The sequence below is a fragment of the Elgaria multicarinata genome, chromosome 12, assembly GCF_023053635.1.
Source record: "Elgaria multicarinata webbii isolate HBS135686 ecotype San Diego chromosome 12, rElgMul1.1.pri, whole genome shotgun sequence".
In the NCBI taxonomy this organism is placed as follows: domain Eukaryota; kingdom Metazoa; phylum Chordata; class Lepidosauria; order Squamata; family Anguidae; genus Elgaria; species Elgaria multicarinata.
The window spans coordinates 29,527,073-29,543,431 of NC_086182.1; the positions used below are offsets into that span (position 1 = coordinate 29,527,073).

General features: G+C 41.9%; 1 protein-coding gene across 1 annotated transcript in view; it reads left to right on the forward strand.

Moving 5' to 3' along the window:
* The first annotated feature begins 2,620 nt into the window (after nucleotides 1–2,620).
* The window catches only part of LOC134407641 (multiple epidermal growth factor-like domains protein 6), a 33,199-nt gene continuing 19,460 nt past the window's right edge, over nucleotides 2,621–16,359 (forward strand). The window contains exons 1-5 of the mRNA XM_063139510.1: nucleotides 2,621–2,853; nucleotides 4,360–4,480; nucleotides 6,952–7,039; nucleotides 9,626–9,814; nucleotides 10,965–11,073. Coding sequence (XP_062995580.1) covers nucleotides 2,796–2,853; nucleotides 4,360–4,480; nucleotides 6,952–7,039; nucleotides 9,626–9,814; nucleotides 10,965–11,073 — 565 coding nt within the window. The 5' untranslated portion in view covers nucleotides 2,621–2,795. The remainder of the gene's footprint in view (nucleotides 2,854–4,359; nucleotides 4,481–6,951; nucleotides 7,040–9,625; nucleotides 9,815–10,964; nucleotides 11,074–16,359) is intronic.

Below are 16,359 nucleotides of genomic sequence, written 5' to 3' on the forward strand. Positions count from 1 at the left end.
AAGGGAATCTCTGTTCTTATCACCAGTCAGTGAGGATTCCTATCCCTGCTATTCTTCAAAGAGTGGGGCTTTAGGGGAGGGTTTTAGGGAAGAGCCTCACCCAAGGTCCCATGGGCCAGAGATGCCCCATCCCTGGTTTAGACTTTATAGGAATCAGGATAGTCTAGGATAGAGTTATGGTGAGGTAAGGCCTGGTGAATCTATCAGCACCATCTATCAGGCCTTGCAGAATCTGGTGCATCAGGAGAAAAGGACTTTAGAATTCAGAGTTTACAGGTTCTTCAACCTCGATGAGTGATTAACTGGCAGAATTCAGCTTTTTTGATTCAGTCAGTGAAATATACTTGCTGGCAGGCAAACTTAAACTCCCACCCTATAAAATCCACAGGTGTTCTCAGACTGCTAGCTATCTGGGAGAGGAAAAAATACAACAAAAAAACTATATCACTGAATTTGGCTGGCTGCCTCTCTTTAACACTGTGTTGATAAAGATTTAATTGGCAATTCTTGTCTGTAATGTAAGATAATTGCAGATATTCCCAGGAATTGTTTATAGAGTGGAAGGAAACAGATGCATCTGAGATGTATTGGAAGAGTTTAATTAAAGACTTTATGAAAGTGCAACAGATGGCATCTTGCTAGCTAAAGGGGCAGGAGGCGGAGGCCTTTGGTGGCATCTCAGAGACTTGAAGGAGGTGTCTCTTCCATGCTGGTTGAACACACTCCCTTTAGAAGTCTCTGTTCTGTTGGTATATCTGCATTTCATATCCTCCAACTCTGCACAGATGAAAACAGGCATGCTCTTGTAGAATTGTAATAAAGCCATTTTCACATTAAGGATGAATATCAGATTCACTTTGCTCTTATTGATGAAGGTTCTTCTCTGCCTGCTGTTCTTACACGGGGTGCTAAACCAGGCACTGTTAATTGATTGTCCACAGCACACACTCCAGCATTTCAGAGATGAAAACAGGTAGGCAATCTTTTGGGGCTGTAGGCACATTTGACAATTTGAGAAACAGTCCTGGGCACCACCACAAAATGGCTGCGGTGGGAGTGTGTGACAAAGGGCCAGTAGCTAGAGATGGTGGAGAAAGCTGCCATGGACTTGAATGAGATGAGATTCATGAGAATCTGAACTGCGGAGTCCGCAGCGGACCAGCTCTCCATGTCTTCTGGATTTCAGCAGCCACAATTTACACATAACTAAGCAATTTATGGCTGAAAATTGTGTAAAATACACTGGTCATGTCCAAAATTTGTCCAAGGTACATAAATTGCAGCCGCAATTGGTGTATCGTGCCCTGCGTAGAGAGAAACATCACACACACACACAGTGAAATCCAGGGGACATCCCAGGGGTTCTGAGGAAATCTAGTGATCCCCAAGAGGGCTGGATTTCCCTGCAATGGACCCCCAACTGGACTTTGGGGGATTTGCACATCCCTATAAGTAGTCTGCTCAAAAGTCTGGGTGCAAGGCAGAGGTGGGGTCTGAGCCCCAACACACCACACAACTCTGTTAAACTCACGATTTTCAGCACCGACAGGAACTGATTTTACACATCTGGTAAGCAAATGCGCTGACTTAAAAATGGTGAAAGGGTAGGTCACCTTGGTGGATTCCAAGGAAGGTGTGTAGTGGCCTGCCCCAGGCATAGCATGTAGCTGAACGTTCATTTTTTATTTACTCTTGTGCAAGCACATGTGGTCTCAATGCAGATTGGGACAACCATGCACACATAGAAGGGAGAATTAACCCTTCCTCCACCAGCAATTCTGTGACTGCATCTGCCCAAACATGGTCTCCATTGCAACAGTTACATTCATGGGAGCACTGTGCTTCTTTGAATCCAATCGTCCTACCGGGCACGCTAACAGCAGCCAGATAGATGTAGCAGGAGTATCGGACATTTAGGACATGGTGGTTATATCTATCACGGTTTAATCATAGAGATACGTCTTGTGCATGTGGAGGTGCTATTTCTACTGATCATACAAACTAGCCTTTTGTAGGTCCGTCTTCTGTAGCTTCAACTAATTTAGCAACTTGACGAACGTAGGGGATTTTCTCTGCAGTGGCACCCCGGCTGTGGAATGAGCTCCCCAGAGAGGTCCACCTGGTGCCTACACTGTATTCCTTTCATCGCCAACTGAAGATCTTTTTATTCTCTCAGTATTTTAACAACTAATTTTAACTTACATTTAAATTTTACTGTTTTAATTCTGTATTTTAATCTTATATCAACTTCTGCTGCATGGTTTTATCCTGGTTGTGCTTTTTATACTGCATTTTGTATTTGTGTTTTTAGATTGTCGGTTATTTTATTATGTTCTTCATGGTTTAAATTTTTGTGAACCGCACAGAGAGCTTCAGCTATTGGGCAGTGTAAAAATGTGATAAATAAATAAATAAATAAATAAATAAATAAATAAATAAATTTTAAAACAAAATAAAACACAGTGCTTTCAGAATTTGGGGGTGATGTTCACAGTGCCCTGAATTTTGCTGGTGCTTCTACTTTCCTTCTCTCTCTCCCCCCCCCACCCCCTAATTTCACAGCCGTCCTTTCAAGTTTTTCCTGTGACCTCTTAGGGGCTGTCGTCTTTATCCGCTGCTCGGTGTTCATTTCACTTCAGGCTCTTTTGGAAAGTGATTACCCGGGAGAGATTTGGTTACACGTTTGGCTCCAGCAAAGGAAACATTGGTCGCTGGGGCAGCGAGAAGCTTGGCAGGGCTTTCTTTTTTTCATGCGTTTTGGGTTTCTGTACTAGAATTGGTCTGCCTCTGGCCTGATGGCTGAACTTTGGAGTCACTTTATTTTGTTTTCTGCCCTTGCTTGCTTCTCAAGTGGTATGTATATTTCTTTTCCCCGGTCTTAATTGGTGTGGCTTTATTTTTTTTCATTTAGAAGCCCCATAGCTATGAAAACCTTCTGCTTGTTTTAAAAAAAGGATCCCTCCAACTTTTCTCTGATATGTTGCTTGCACAACCCCCCCCCCCCCCAAATTTGCCATGATCTTTTTTCCCATCCCTCCAGAGCAGATGTTTGGGAGGACCAGAGGCTGCAGGAGAAAGAGGACTTTGGAGGCAACTCAAGAGCCTGGCCTTTACGTATAGCCAGAATGAAAACGGTTTTCTGCTCCAGATTAATCTCATTTACACAGGACACAAACAACATTTGCAAGGCTCTCAATGTTGTATGTGAGGGTATGGGGGACTTTCCTTAGCTATTCCATCACCACTTCTCCCCTGAGCCCCCAGATATTTTTGAAACTCAAATATCAACTCTGCTTTTAAACTCAAATATTCCTAGGACTGTGCATGAGTCTCACATTTTAAACCTTTCTTCTCCATGAGGAAGAAAGGGGAAGAGAGAGAGAGAGAGAGAGGGAGGGAGGGAGGTTAGATGTCCGTTGCTAAGTACTTGACTAAAGGAACTTTCTTTGGAAGGATCTTTGAGCACATTTAAATTTTTTATGTGAAAATAAGCATTTCAAGATATGCTGAACAGTTTCCTGGATTTTTGAAGTTGCATGGCTTTGTTTCAGCATATATATAGATATTTAAAAATGCGATTGTTTTATATCATAGAAGTATCTCTTTATATGTGGGAACACTGACATCTTTGAGATAATCTCTCTCTCTCTCTCTCTATCTGGCATATGCATAAATGAGGAGGATGAGACAATGATGAATCATCTAATCCATTTCTTAAGCACCTTTCAAGTCCAGTGTCTTCCCAAGGTGGTTTATAGCATAAAAATATAATTGAAGAATTACGGAGTGGGACATCTAGGTAACTTTAGACTCTGGACTTACTATGCAATCCTATGTATGTTTGGACCCCCAGGAGTTGTAATACATTTTTTTTCCAGTCTGAACATGCAGCATGTATGGCTCGATTTAGGTTTGCAAGCCGAGCTGCAGGCTTTCCCCCAAACTTGGGAAACTTTGTTTTGCACATTTTTTTCACAGGTTCTGCAAATTTGCAGAAATTTCTGAGCAATTCACATGAATTACAGCTGAATTTGTCATCATTGCTTAGAGTTTTCCACAAATGGCTCAGAAATGTTTGCAAATTGTAACACCTGTGTGGGAGAAAATGCAAAATGCCCAGAAAAATCCATGAACTGTTTCGACTCACTGCAGATTGCGTTGGGCATTTCAGCAGGAACTGAAATGAAGTCCAGAGGACAGAGCCTAGGAAAAGTTATTAAACTCCATCCTCCAAATTGATCTCTCAGACATCTCTAGTATGAAGTAAAGTGGCTCCCTGTTTGTGTTGGGAACCTTGTATCCTTATCTTGGTTCTGCTTCCCTTGCCACCTCCAGAAACCATTTCCATCTTATTTGCAGGAACGGCCTCACTCTCCTCAAGCCATGAAGACATGGACTGCAAGAGCCGCTGCCTCATTAACTGCTCTGAGGGACACTACTATGCATCTGGCAATTGCCTGGAGTGCCCAGTTGGATTCTTGTAAGGAAGCACCTTTCCCCTCCCATTTTTTGCACAATTAGAAAATAAAATATAAATGTATTTATTTATTTATTGCATTTCTATACCACCCAATAGCTGAAGCTCCCTGAGTGGTTCACAAAAATTAAGACCAAAGTATAAAACAACAGTATAAAACCATAATATAAAATACAATATAAAAGCACAACCAAGATAAAATCAACAGCAGTGCAGAAATACAAATTTCAAATACGTATTTAAAACAGCAAAGTTTAAATTGAATTTATAGACTGTTAAAATGCTGAGAGGATAAAAAGATTTAGACCTGGCGTCTAAAAGAATATAGTGTAGGTGCCAGGCGAACCTCCTTAGGGAGCTCATTCCACAGCCGGGGTGCCACAGCAGAGAAGGCTGGGAACCCAAAGCCCAGTGTGTGTGTGTGTGTGTGTGTGTGTGAGAGAGAGAGAGAGAGAGATTTCCTTTCTTCCTGCATGGAAGAGGTATATGGGGAAGCATGCATCCCTCCCCACCAAAATGGAGTTTAGTTAGCACTTTACGGAGTAATGTAAGCAAAAGAGAGGTCTCTGCCTCAATGTGTTTACATTTTGACATTTCAACACGTGTTATTGTGGTTTTGTTCCCATTTCCCATTTTCATGTTTTGCATCATGCATAGGCCATCTGGTGCACTTGTGTGTTGAATTTTTAACCTCAGTGTGTTCAAGCCCAAATGTCTCTTTCTGTATATTGCACAGGGTAATTTGTGAATACTTAAATTAAATAAATTAAGATGCTAATATCTGCCTTTCAGGAGAATGTATTAAATTTCAGAAGTAATTTTGCTATCCCGTATTACTCCCCCAACATTTCTGTCACACAAGAAACAGAGCAGCCAGATGGGGCTATGGATGTGTTAGCAGGTTGTGTGATTCTCAGTGGCTTTCACAGAATTCTATGGGTCAATAGAAGTAAGTTGTGATGTCAGACACAGATAAAAAGGCCATGCTGTCTGGGGTTTATGGAAGTTGTACCAACATCTGGGGGACACCAGGTTGAGGAAGGCTGAGCTCATGTAACTTTTAAAGTGTCTCCCCCCCACCTTTTCACTCATTCTGGAAGAGGATTACAAATGAAATAAACATTTGCAACTGCTTGAAATCCACCAGCTTTCCCTTTGCATCCACATTTCAATTTGTCGTTGTGATAAATATATTTATTCTGCCCTTCAAATCACATTTCCGGTGCAGTTCACAAAAACAAAATTGAATATGACTTTCCCCCTTGAAATGTGTCTTGTTGGCTGCATGGCTTGATTGCCTTGATTCCGGCAGGCATCAAATATGCCGTGTCGTAAGTTGTCAGAGGTCAAATACCATTGCAAGTTATCGATGTCATGTTGAACAATGCTGTGTACCATTGCACAAAAATGGCCGCAAAATAAATAGTATTGCATGTTGACTGTCAAATACAGCCAAATGTTAAATTGTGTGTTAGACCGTTGCATGTCAGCGGTCAAATATCATGGGCCAGTTCTGCAAATGGATCTGGGGGAGCAAAGTCCAATAGCTCTATAGTACCTTCCAAATCTTGAAGGGTGAGTTGGGCCATTTCAATATGATCTCATTCATCGTGTTTCCTGATGCTTAATAGTTAAAATGCTTGCAGCCTGTACTAATATGTTCTTCCATTTTACATTATTTTGGCTTGTTCTGCCATGTGAATAGGACATAGCCTTCTAGTATTAAAATCTCCCTTCCTGGGGGTGAATTAGAGTAAAACCTTCAGTTGAGTCCCATAGTAAAAGGTAGTTGTGGGAGGTGAGGCCCAGATAGGGCCCAGCTGTGAAAAAAATCACAAGAAAATGAAGACCAGTCATGCAAATCTTAATTGCTCGATGAAAATGTTGACCCAGAGAAAAAGGCAATTTCCATGTTAGGTGTAATTAGGAGAGGAATTGAAAATAAAACTGCTAATATCATACTGTCCTTATATAAAACTATGTTGTGACAAGACTTGCAATACTGTGTACAGTTCTGGTCACCGTGCCTAAAAAAAGGATATCGTAGAGTTGGGAAAAGTGCTCTAAGGGGCAACAAAAATGATCAAGGGACTGCAACAACTCCCTTATGAGGAAAGGTTACAAAATCTGGGATTGATAAAAGGATGTATTTCTTCACACACTACATAGTTCAACTATGTAATTCACTTCCACAAGATATAGTGATGGCCACCAACTTTGGTGGCTTTAAAAGGGGATTATATAAATTCCTGGAGGAGAAGGCTATCAGTGCCTGTTCTGCTATCTATATGGTACCTCCAGTATCAGGGGCAGTATAGCTATGTACAACAGTTGCTGGGGGATATGGATGGAAGGATGCTGTTGCACTCATGTCTGCTTGTGGGTCCCACAGGGGCAGCTAGTTGGCTACTGTGTGAACAGAATGCTGGATTAGATGGATCCTTCAACTGACCTTCTCATGTTCTTCATTGCAGCTGCTCCGGAGGTCAGATGGCTCCACAGTGGTGTCCGGTAGGAACATACAATCAACACACAGCTCAGGCAGAGATCACTTCCTGCCAGGTAAAAGAGAAAACGTGGGAGGAAGGGGAGGTTGAAGGGGACCATAAGTGGCACAGGATTGTTAGTGTGATTGATGTCTGTGCTAAGAGGTTGTTCAAATGGCATGTTCATTTTTGTCTGCTCAGATGATAGGATAGGCACCTACACTCCACCCAAGGTTCCATCACTAAGTTTCCCAATTTTTGATATTATTATTGTGGTTGGGTGGGGGCTGGAGAGGAAGAGATCAAGCCTCCCTTGGTAGGGAGGATCTCCAAAGTCTGGGCCCAACCTTTGAGAAGCCTCTGTCTCAAATTCACATCAGATCTAGGCAGGGCAGCGTGAAGAGGAAATGCATAGTGGGCTGTATTCCTGTGCATGACTATTTGGGTGTCATTTCCACTGAACTCAGTGAGACTTACTCCTGAATAAATACGTGTGAGAGGTCCTTCCGATGCACCAACTGGTAACTGCAACTCACGAGGTGATTGAGCAAGGGGGCAAATAAATGCACGTCAGACAGCGGCACGGCTGAGGGGGCGAGAAAACGGCTGTACAGATGGCAGTTGCCAACATGGGAGCGGAGAGCTGCCGAAGCCATCTGGAGATTTCTGTAAATGCAGGGGTTGGTCCCCCGGCTCCTGCCTGCATCAATCCTGAATTCCCATCTAAATGTGTTTGGAATGAGAGACAGGGGCATCTCTGTTAAGAAGGAAAAGCAGCCCTCATCATCTGTGTACCAAAGCACCCATCATTAGGTATACTGAATTGCAGTCATATGTTCAGCTGTTATCTCTCCCCGAGCAAAAAACATGTGGTCGGTTTCCAAATCTGGTGACTAACATTTAAGAGAAATTACCCTTTCAGCAGTTGCTAATGACTGATTCAAGGCCAGAAAAAGAGAAATTTTAAGGGAGAGTGATACAAAATTTGGGCTATTTCTGAAAATCCAGCCTTTTGCCTCAGCTTTGCAACATGTGGGAATCAGATGTTCTGCTTTTGATTTTCTTTCTTTCGTTCAAACTTTGCTCTTCAGTAAAGTCATGCATTCACCTCTACTTCCTTCCCTCACTAAAATAAAAAAAGGGAGAGAGAGTGCTATCTCTCTCTCTAATTCTGGTGTAAAGCTCACTTCCTGATAGTGCAACAAATCACAAAGATTTGCCCCTTTGTATTACGTTGTTATTTCATTGTTTATATTTTTAATTAAAGCTAATTAAAAAAATTAATCACAAGGGATAGGACACTTTGCATCAGGCAAGATGATCTTTAGGGAGCTTTCTTTCTATTTTGGGATGTACTGGGTTAGAACTGACAAATTTTGGAACTGCACTCTGCTGTCCCTTGTTATGAATGAGTTCCCAGGGATGGTCCGTCAATTTCAAGGTTGACTCCATCTGGCAATCTCTGCCTGGTTATGGAAGCTTCAAAGTAAGGTTTAGCCTTTTCCTGGGTGTCTGGTTGCTATCTCTGGCTCTTATTTTGCCTGCCAAATTACAATCATGCCTCAGTCCTAGGGAAACATGTCTTCTGCTCCCTGTCCTGCCAGTTCTCTGATGGCCTACAGCCCTTCCTCATGACGTTATGGATGTCTGTCTTCTTTGGTTGAAATGGGTAATGAGAACACGATGGGATTCTTCCATCATCAGTCAATCTCCCATCTGCTGCCCATCCAACTTGTGAGTCGGGCCGAAGGAGTTTGCCAAGAGGTCTGTTCGCTGTAGCTAGAAACAGCCAAGAGGGGGAAGCAGAAATGCTGACATTTATTTTCTTACAGAGGCAAATGTTTGGTCACGAAATTGATCACAGATGCCCCAATGTTTGGTTGCCACTGAAAAGTCCTTCATTAGGGAATTTAAAGAGATCTTAAACTTCCATGTGCTGGCAAATTATTAGTCCAGAAACTTTAATTAGTCCAAAATAATGGCAGTCAGGCTGGTCACCGCTACACCTAGGGGTGGCCACATTATACCACTTTTAAAATCTCTTCATTGGCTGCCAATTAGTTTCTGGGCGAAGTATAAAGTGTTGGTTATTACCTTTAAAGCCCTACTTGGTTTGGGTCCAGGCTACCTGAGGGATCACCTTCTCCAGTACAATCCACCCCTCACACTCAGGTCTTCTGGGAAGAGTTTACTTCAGCCAGGCAAAACTAGGCTGACAGGTATTACCCAGAGGACCTTCTCTTCTGCTGCTCCCAGACTGTGGAATGGCCTGCCAGAGGAGATTCATCAACTTGACAGTCTTTTAGCATTTAAAAAAGCAATAAAGACTGATCTCTTCCGGCAGGCCTATCCAGTGGAATTTTAGAATGTTTTTAGGGTGTTTTTTAGGATGTTTTAATCATGTATACTATGTTTTTAATCAGTTTTATGTGTTTTATATTCACTGTTGTTCCCCGCCTCAATCCAAGTGGAGAGGCGGGTAAGAAATATTATTATTATTATTATTATTATTATTATTATTATTATTATTATTATTATTTTGCAAATACACCTGTGAATCTCAGTTCAGCACTTTGAAAACCTTGGTCTGCTGTACTACTCTTTGCGGTTCCCGTCCCACTCAATGAAGTCACCCAGTAATTGTTCACAAACTCCTTGACAGGCCTGTCCAGATGGTTATATCAGCTTGGAAAGTAGAGCTGGATGCCGGGCATGTCCAGACGGCTACTCGTGTGATCCACAAAGGGGTCTGCAGAGACATTGCCTCCCTGGACAGTATTCACCCGAAGGAGAGATGGAGTGTCAGGAATGTCCCAAAGGTTATGTCTGCCCAAATGGGCAGGAGAGATGGGTAAAGTATATCGTCTGATGCCTGATGAGGGTGATTTTATGCAAACATTATTTTCAGAAGACATCCCAGCCTTCAGAGACGTTTTTGCAAGTCTCTCCTGTTGCCTTATAGCATAATTCTATACATGTCCACTCAAATTGCATTGATTTTAATTGGCTTACTCCCAGGTAAGTGGGTTTAGGATTTCAGCCTTACTCTTTTGAATTTGCCTCCAGGCGGTGAAAGGGATTCAGCTTTCCTCCCCAGAAAAATTAAACAATGTCTTGTTCTATGATTTTCTTCTCTCTCTCTCTCTCTCACACACACACTATGGGAAGGCACATCTGTAAGACAAATACAACATAGACAAATCACAGTGAATTCACACGTCAGTGTGAGATTACTTGCGGAGGTGGGAAGAGAGATCACAGAGTCATAGAATCATAGATTAGTAGAGTTGGAATGGTCCCAAAAGAGTCCACCCCACTAATCAATACAGGAATCATGTAACTTCACCCTGAAAGAGAGATCCCAAATCATCCTAAACCAGATAGTTCTATTGGGTATGGCTGGCATTGTTGATATTATACATTGATTAGATGAGTGGGATTAAGGGAATCCCAGCCTAGATGTAATTTAGATGTACATGTGGAGAGCATGGCGGGAGGTAGTTTTTAGAAGGGCGAAGGAAAATTCTTCATTATTCTGTTTGAAGTGAACATTATGAAACCAGGGTTGCTACCAATTCTTTTTTGCACATCTCAGGCCAGATGTCTGAAATCAAATATCCGAACTTTGCAGCTCAAAGTCTAATTTCTTTGGAGGTGGAGAAAATGGGGTGGGAGAGAACACAAAATTTGAACAATAAAACCTGCATTTCCATAACTCATTTTCACTGGTCCCTGAAATGACATGTTTGGTATCAAAACTCTCCTTCCACCTTGTCCATTTATTGTGAATATTGGGAATGAAGGCAGGGTCTACACGACTACTGCTTTACAATAATTTTAACAGTAGTGACAACTGTTGAGGCCCAGGACGCACTACATATATAGTTTTCAAAGTCTCATATCCTGCTTGGTGTAGATCTGGCCTTAGTGAATGTTGTGTTTGGGAGATAAATGCGGACAGACACACATATATGAAGCTCTCCTCTATCTTCTCTCTTCAGCATTGCCTCGGTGGCCAGGAGCCCAACCCCAGCAGTACATTTTGTGTAACCTGTTTTCCTGGTTTTTTCTCTACCGAGGGGACTTCTGAATGCCAGCTATGCCCAGCAGGTAGGTTATGCATCTGGGACTGTCCTCAGCCACCTGGGATGCTCCCTGCATCAATAGTACTCCTCCTCCTCCTCCTCCTCCTCCTCCTCCTCCTCCTCCTCTTCCTCCTCCTCCTCCTCCTCCTCCTCCTCGTCATCCACTTCTAAATCCTGGAAGCATTTCTCTTTAAAACAGTGGCCAGTAAAAAGTTAGTCTACAACTTGGGTTGGAGAGTTTTGAGCGTGTTACAGTAGTGACTTGGGTTCTACTTGCTCCACATGAATCTTAGGAAAATCAGATAATAGGATATGGCAAGGGTTAATCTTTCTTTCCTGCTTCTCAGTAACAGGTGCTGCAGAATAAAAGAAAAGCACCAGACTTAATTAAACTATGGGATTCACTACTGCATGATGCCACAAGATGTAGTTATGACCGCCATTTTGGACGGCTTTAAAAGGAGGTTGGAGAGGATAAATCGGAAGCAGTATGAGGCCCAGGATAAATTCCGGGATAAATTCCTGGAGGAAAAGGCTATCAATGGCTACTAGCCCTGATGGTTGTGTGCTACCTCCAGTATTCAAGGCAGCAAGCCTGTGTGTACCAGTTGCTGGGGAACATGGGTGGGAGGGTGCTGTTGCACCATGTCCTGCTTGTGGGTCCCTAGTCGACAGCTGCTTGGACACTGTGTGAACAGAGTGCTGGACTAGATGGACCCTTGTTCTGATCCCACATGACACTTCTTATGTTCTTATGCCTCTGGATACTGCCAGTTGCTGAGGAATATGAGCAGGAGGATGCTATGGCACTCATCACTTAATTGTGGGTTTCCCACAGACAGTTGATTGGGCAAGGTGTGAACAGAATGCTGGATGAGGTGGATCTTTGGTCTGATCCATCATGGCTCTTCTTATTCTCACTGTCGGTATATCCCTTATTGGTTAGGAGGCTACACATGAAGTCTGCTCAGGGTGTATCAAATCACGCATGCTAAAATCCATGGTTCTTCATACGGATGGGGCCTCCCATGATGAATACAGCCACATAACCTGACGGTATAATTGCTAGTAACACAGAAAAGGGGAGGATAAATAGAAGTAAACATGAGGCGTATGGAAAATCAGCACCTTAGTTTAAGCATATTAAATTTGAATCCACCCCAATTTGATATGCCATAAGCACTTAGTAACTTTGGGTGCTCTGATCTGGGACTCCAGATTTGGGCACTATTACAGCACCTGGCAATGCAGAAATGAGAGGCTAGCTGCAATTTTTTTCCCCCGCTGTCAGATGCCCGTCTTGGGAGTTGTCCCGTTTTAATAGCTTTGAGATGTACGACACCAAAAAGGCAAGCATTCTGGGCTATGAAGCTTTCACAACACTATTTTGTGCCCCTCTGTGTCTCCAGCAGAAACTAAAGTGGAATTCTGTGTAACCTCAACGTAACAATTTGTAATAACAACATTGGTTTGGAAGAGAGAGAGAGAGAGAGAGAGAGAGAGGATCCTGCCTCAGTGGGAAGGGCTGGACTGGATAACTTTCAGATCCTTTATAGTTCTACATTTCTATAACTTGAAGCAACTTGGCAGGATCAACTTTTAAGTCTTTGAAAACCCTGGAAGTAAAGCCTGGGAGATTAGATGTGCTCCACCAGTAAATAAATGAATTCTCAATTGTTCCCCATAAGCCATTTAAAGAGCTGCTCTCTCTTAACTACCATGTGCCTCCTTCTACTTGATATTCCAGAGAAGTCTTGATAATCCCATCCTCAGGATATCGCCAGCCTATCATTGTGGGAATGATAGGGGTGTTGCGAATTCATCACTGTGACATTAGTGCCGAACCAAGTATGACAGGAGGACGGGCAGAGAGGAGGGCGACTCTGGCCTTTGTTTTAAAAAAGAAACAATTGCCTTTGAGAATTATGAAAGCGTAGAATGTTATTAGAGATGATTAATTGGCTGAAATGGCTCAGAAAATTGCAGAGAAAGACAAGCAACCCACACCAGAGGGCTCTTCCTAGTGCACAATATCTCTCACCATAAAATTGGGTTGGAAGGGAATCAAATATCTGAAATAATTCATGCTGGGAATTTATTTCCCTCAGCTAGCGCTCTGAAAATGGAAGAAGGTTGAGAGAAGAGCTATCTATGAAAATCGCCAGGGTTTTTTTAAAAAAAAGGTAGGAAGGGAATAGATGTGACTTTCCCTTACACACACACACACACACACACACACACACACACACACACACACACACACTTACATGCTGTAAAACGTATCTTGAATACAGCCACATTGTTTCTACTTGCTTATGTAGGCTAGGGTGACCATATGAAAAGGAGGACAGGGCTCCTGTATCTTTAACAGTAATGTAGAAAAGGGAATTGCAGCAGGTGTCAATTGAAGTGGGTGAAATTCCCTCTTCATCACAACAGTTAAAGCTACACTAGCTATAGTAGAGTGGCCAGATACAAAAGAGGGCAGGGCTTCTGCAGCTTTAAGTGTTGTGATAAAGAGGGAATTTCACCCTCTTCAATTGACACCTGCTGAAATTTCCTTTTCTACATTACAGTTAAAGATACCGGAGCCCTGTCCTCCTTTTCATATGGTCACCCTAATGTAGGCATACAGATGTGTAGGGTGACCATATGAAAAGGAGGACAGGGCTCCGGTATCTTTAACAGCTGTATTGAACAGGAAATTTCAGCAAGTGTCGTTTGTAGATATGGGGAACCTGGTGAAATTTCCTTTTCATCATAACAGTTAAAGCTGCAGGTGCCCTGCCCTCTTTTAAATCTGGTCACTCTAGTATAGCTCCTGCAGCTTTAACTGTTGTGATGAAGAGGGAATTTCACCAGGTTCTCCATATATACAAATGAGACCTGCTGAAATTCCCTTTTCTATGCAACTGTTAAAGATACAGGAGCCCTGTCCTCCTTTTCATATGGTCACCCTATAGATGGATGAATGAGTAATTTTGGGGTTCTCCTTTTTCCACCTCAATACTTGTTTTACCTCATTCCCACTTAGAAATGTGTGTGTGTGTGTGTGTGTGTGTGTGTGTGTGTGTGTGTGTGGTGGGTGGGTCTGAACAGGGAAACTGCATTTTTTTTAAAAAAAAAAACTATTTGTATTTATTTTCAAGTAAGGACAAATACAATAAACACACAGAGTAAAAGAAAACACTCAACAACAATATAAATGTTCCCACAGCACCACTATAAAAAAGCATGGGTGTTCATTCCTTCAATAAGCACTTGTTACAGAAAAAGATGCAGGTTAAGTTAGAACCTCTGACCAAAAGGATTCCTGAGTCATTGGGGGTCTAGGTTCGCCCGGATTCATATTAATAAATGTGAAAAAGTCCAACCAGTTTTCCACCAATGTGTCTGACGTTATTTCTCCTCTTGCTAACCTGCTATGTTGTGTCAACTTATCATTTAAAGCTAGTTTCCAAATCTTATCAAACCAGCGTTGATGGTCAAAAGGTCTGTCGCTTTTCCAGAATTGGGCAAAAAAAAATAATGCACACTTACCCCAAATGCATGCTCTCCACCATTAATTAAAGCATGCAAATGCTCCTTTTAAAAATGCCACGTTTTAAAATGTGCATGTTTCCAAAAGGACTCATTGTGCAAGTGCCATCACCAGCTTGTAAATTTGCAAGCTTTTTCCAAAACGTGGGCTCGCATTCTGGTTTTGGAATGGGGCATTTTTGTGAACGAACGTTGCATCATCCTTTCCTATGTAGGCAGGGCTTCCTCGGCTATCCGGTGAACATGACTACAGGGCGATTTGAATACCTGTCCCAAACAGATATTTTTATTTATTTATTTATTGCGAATTGTTACACTAAAATCTATGGAAAGACATCAAAGGAATCTGTAAGGTTCATGTGCTGCATGGCAAATTACGAATGGTTGACAACATGCAAAGATTTTCAGGGATATTCTGACATCAACGGTGGCTTTTTCTTTTCTTTTTTTTTGGTTGTTGTCAATGTGAGTTGGCCAAATACTTCCTAGCCTCTGCCAATTCCTGTTTTTTTTATCTCATGTTAGGTGACACATTCGCTCTAGTCTGAAATAATAAATGTGCGTTTGCTGAAGCATAAAAGCAAGTGAGCAAGCAGTGGGGGTTTGGCTGAGTTCTTGCAGGAGCAAGGAATGACCCCACACCCCATACTTCTGTGATTAAGACCAAGTCGTATTTGCTGGATCATATTGAAAGATTGTAGTGAGCTCTGCAACACCACGGCCAGCCTACTAACCAGAAATGGGGAGGCAGGCACAAATCCTGAAGTAGATATCCGATTTCCAGAGTGGCAATGGAAATTGAGGCAGGGAAACACCCACACACCCACACACCCTTCCACCCCACTCGTCTAGACATGCCCCATGTCAGTTTCACATGTGCTTGTCCATTCGTGTCTCATTCCATCCATGTCCATTCCAAATGATACAAATCATATCCTTTCTATTCCAATTTCACTTTCTTCTATGGAGAGGTGTTGGGGTTTTTTTTTAAGGTGCATGACAAATGCATTTAAATGCATATTTAAATATGTGTTTAAAATATACATTTCTAAACATATTTTCTCTAAAAATGTGTGGTCCTAAGCTTATCTTGTTTTAAAATATGCATTTATCAATGCATTTTTGTTTATTATTATTATTATTATTATTATTGAAAAAGTGTGCAACATTTGAGAAAATGCCCACATAGGTCTGCATTGTTATATTTTCACCACCAGATGAAGACTATTTTATTTTCCCTTCAGTTTTGTTTTTAAATAGATTGTTGTGTTTTTTAGACCTTTATACTGCTTATGGCTTTTACTGTGGTTTTAATTTTGGTGTTATTCCATTTTAAACTTTTAAAAGTTTATTATTTTATCATGCTGTGCTTTGGGGGGGGGCTTTATCATTTGTAAACCATTTAAAGTTTGGCTATTGGGCAAAATAGAAATATAGAAATAAAACAAATAAAAGAATAAATTAAAATCTGATGGCTAGCTACGTTCCAATCCTCCTATTAGTCCAGGCATTGCTGATCAGTTTGTTTTGGAATTCACAAAGATCAAATTCCTCAAGCATCCTGCATCCCAATACATCAGGTGCGTCTTCAGTACTGGACAGCTCCTTAAGGCCTGTCACTGTGAATTCAACACTTAAGTCAAGCCGGTGCTTGGTGATACCTTGGGCCAAAGTTCCATCTTCCAGTGAGTGCCAGACTCTCCTCTTCTTTGAGACCTGTTGCTCCACTAGAAGCCAAAGTATTTAATGAGCACACCCAGGGACCTCTTGC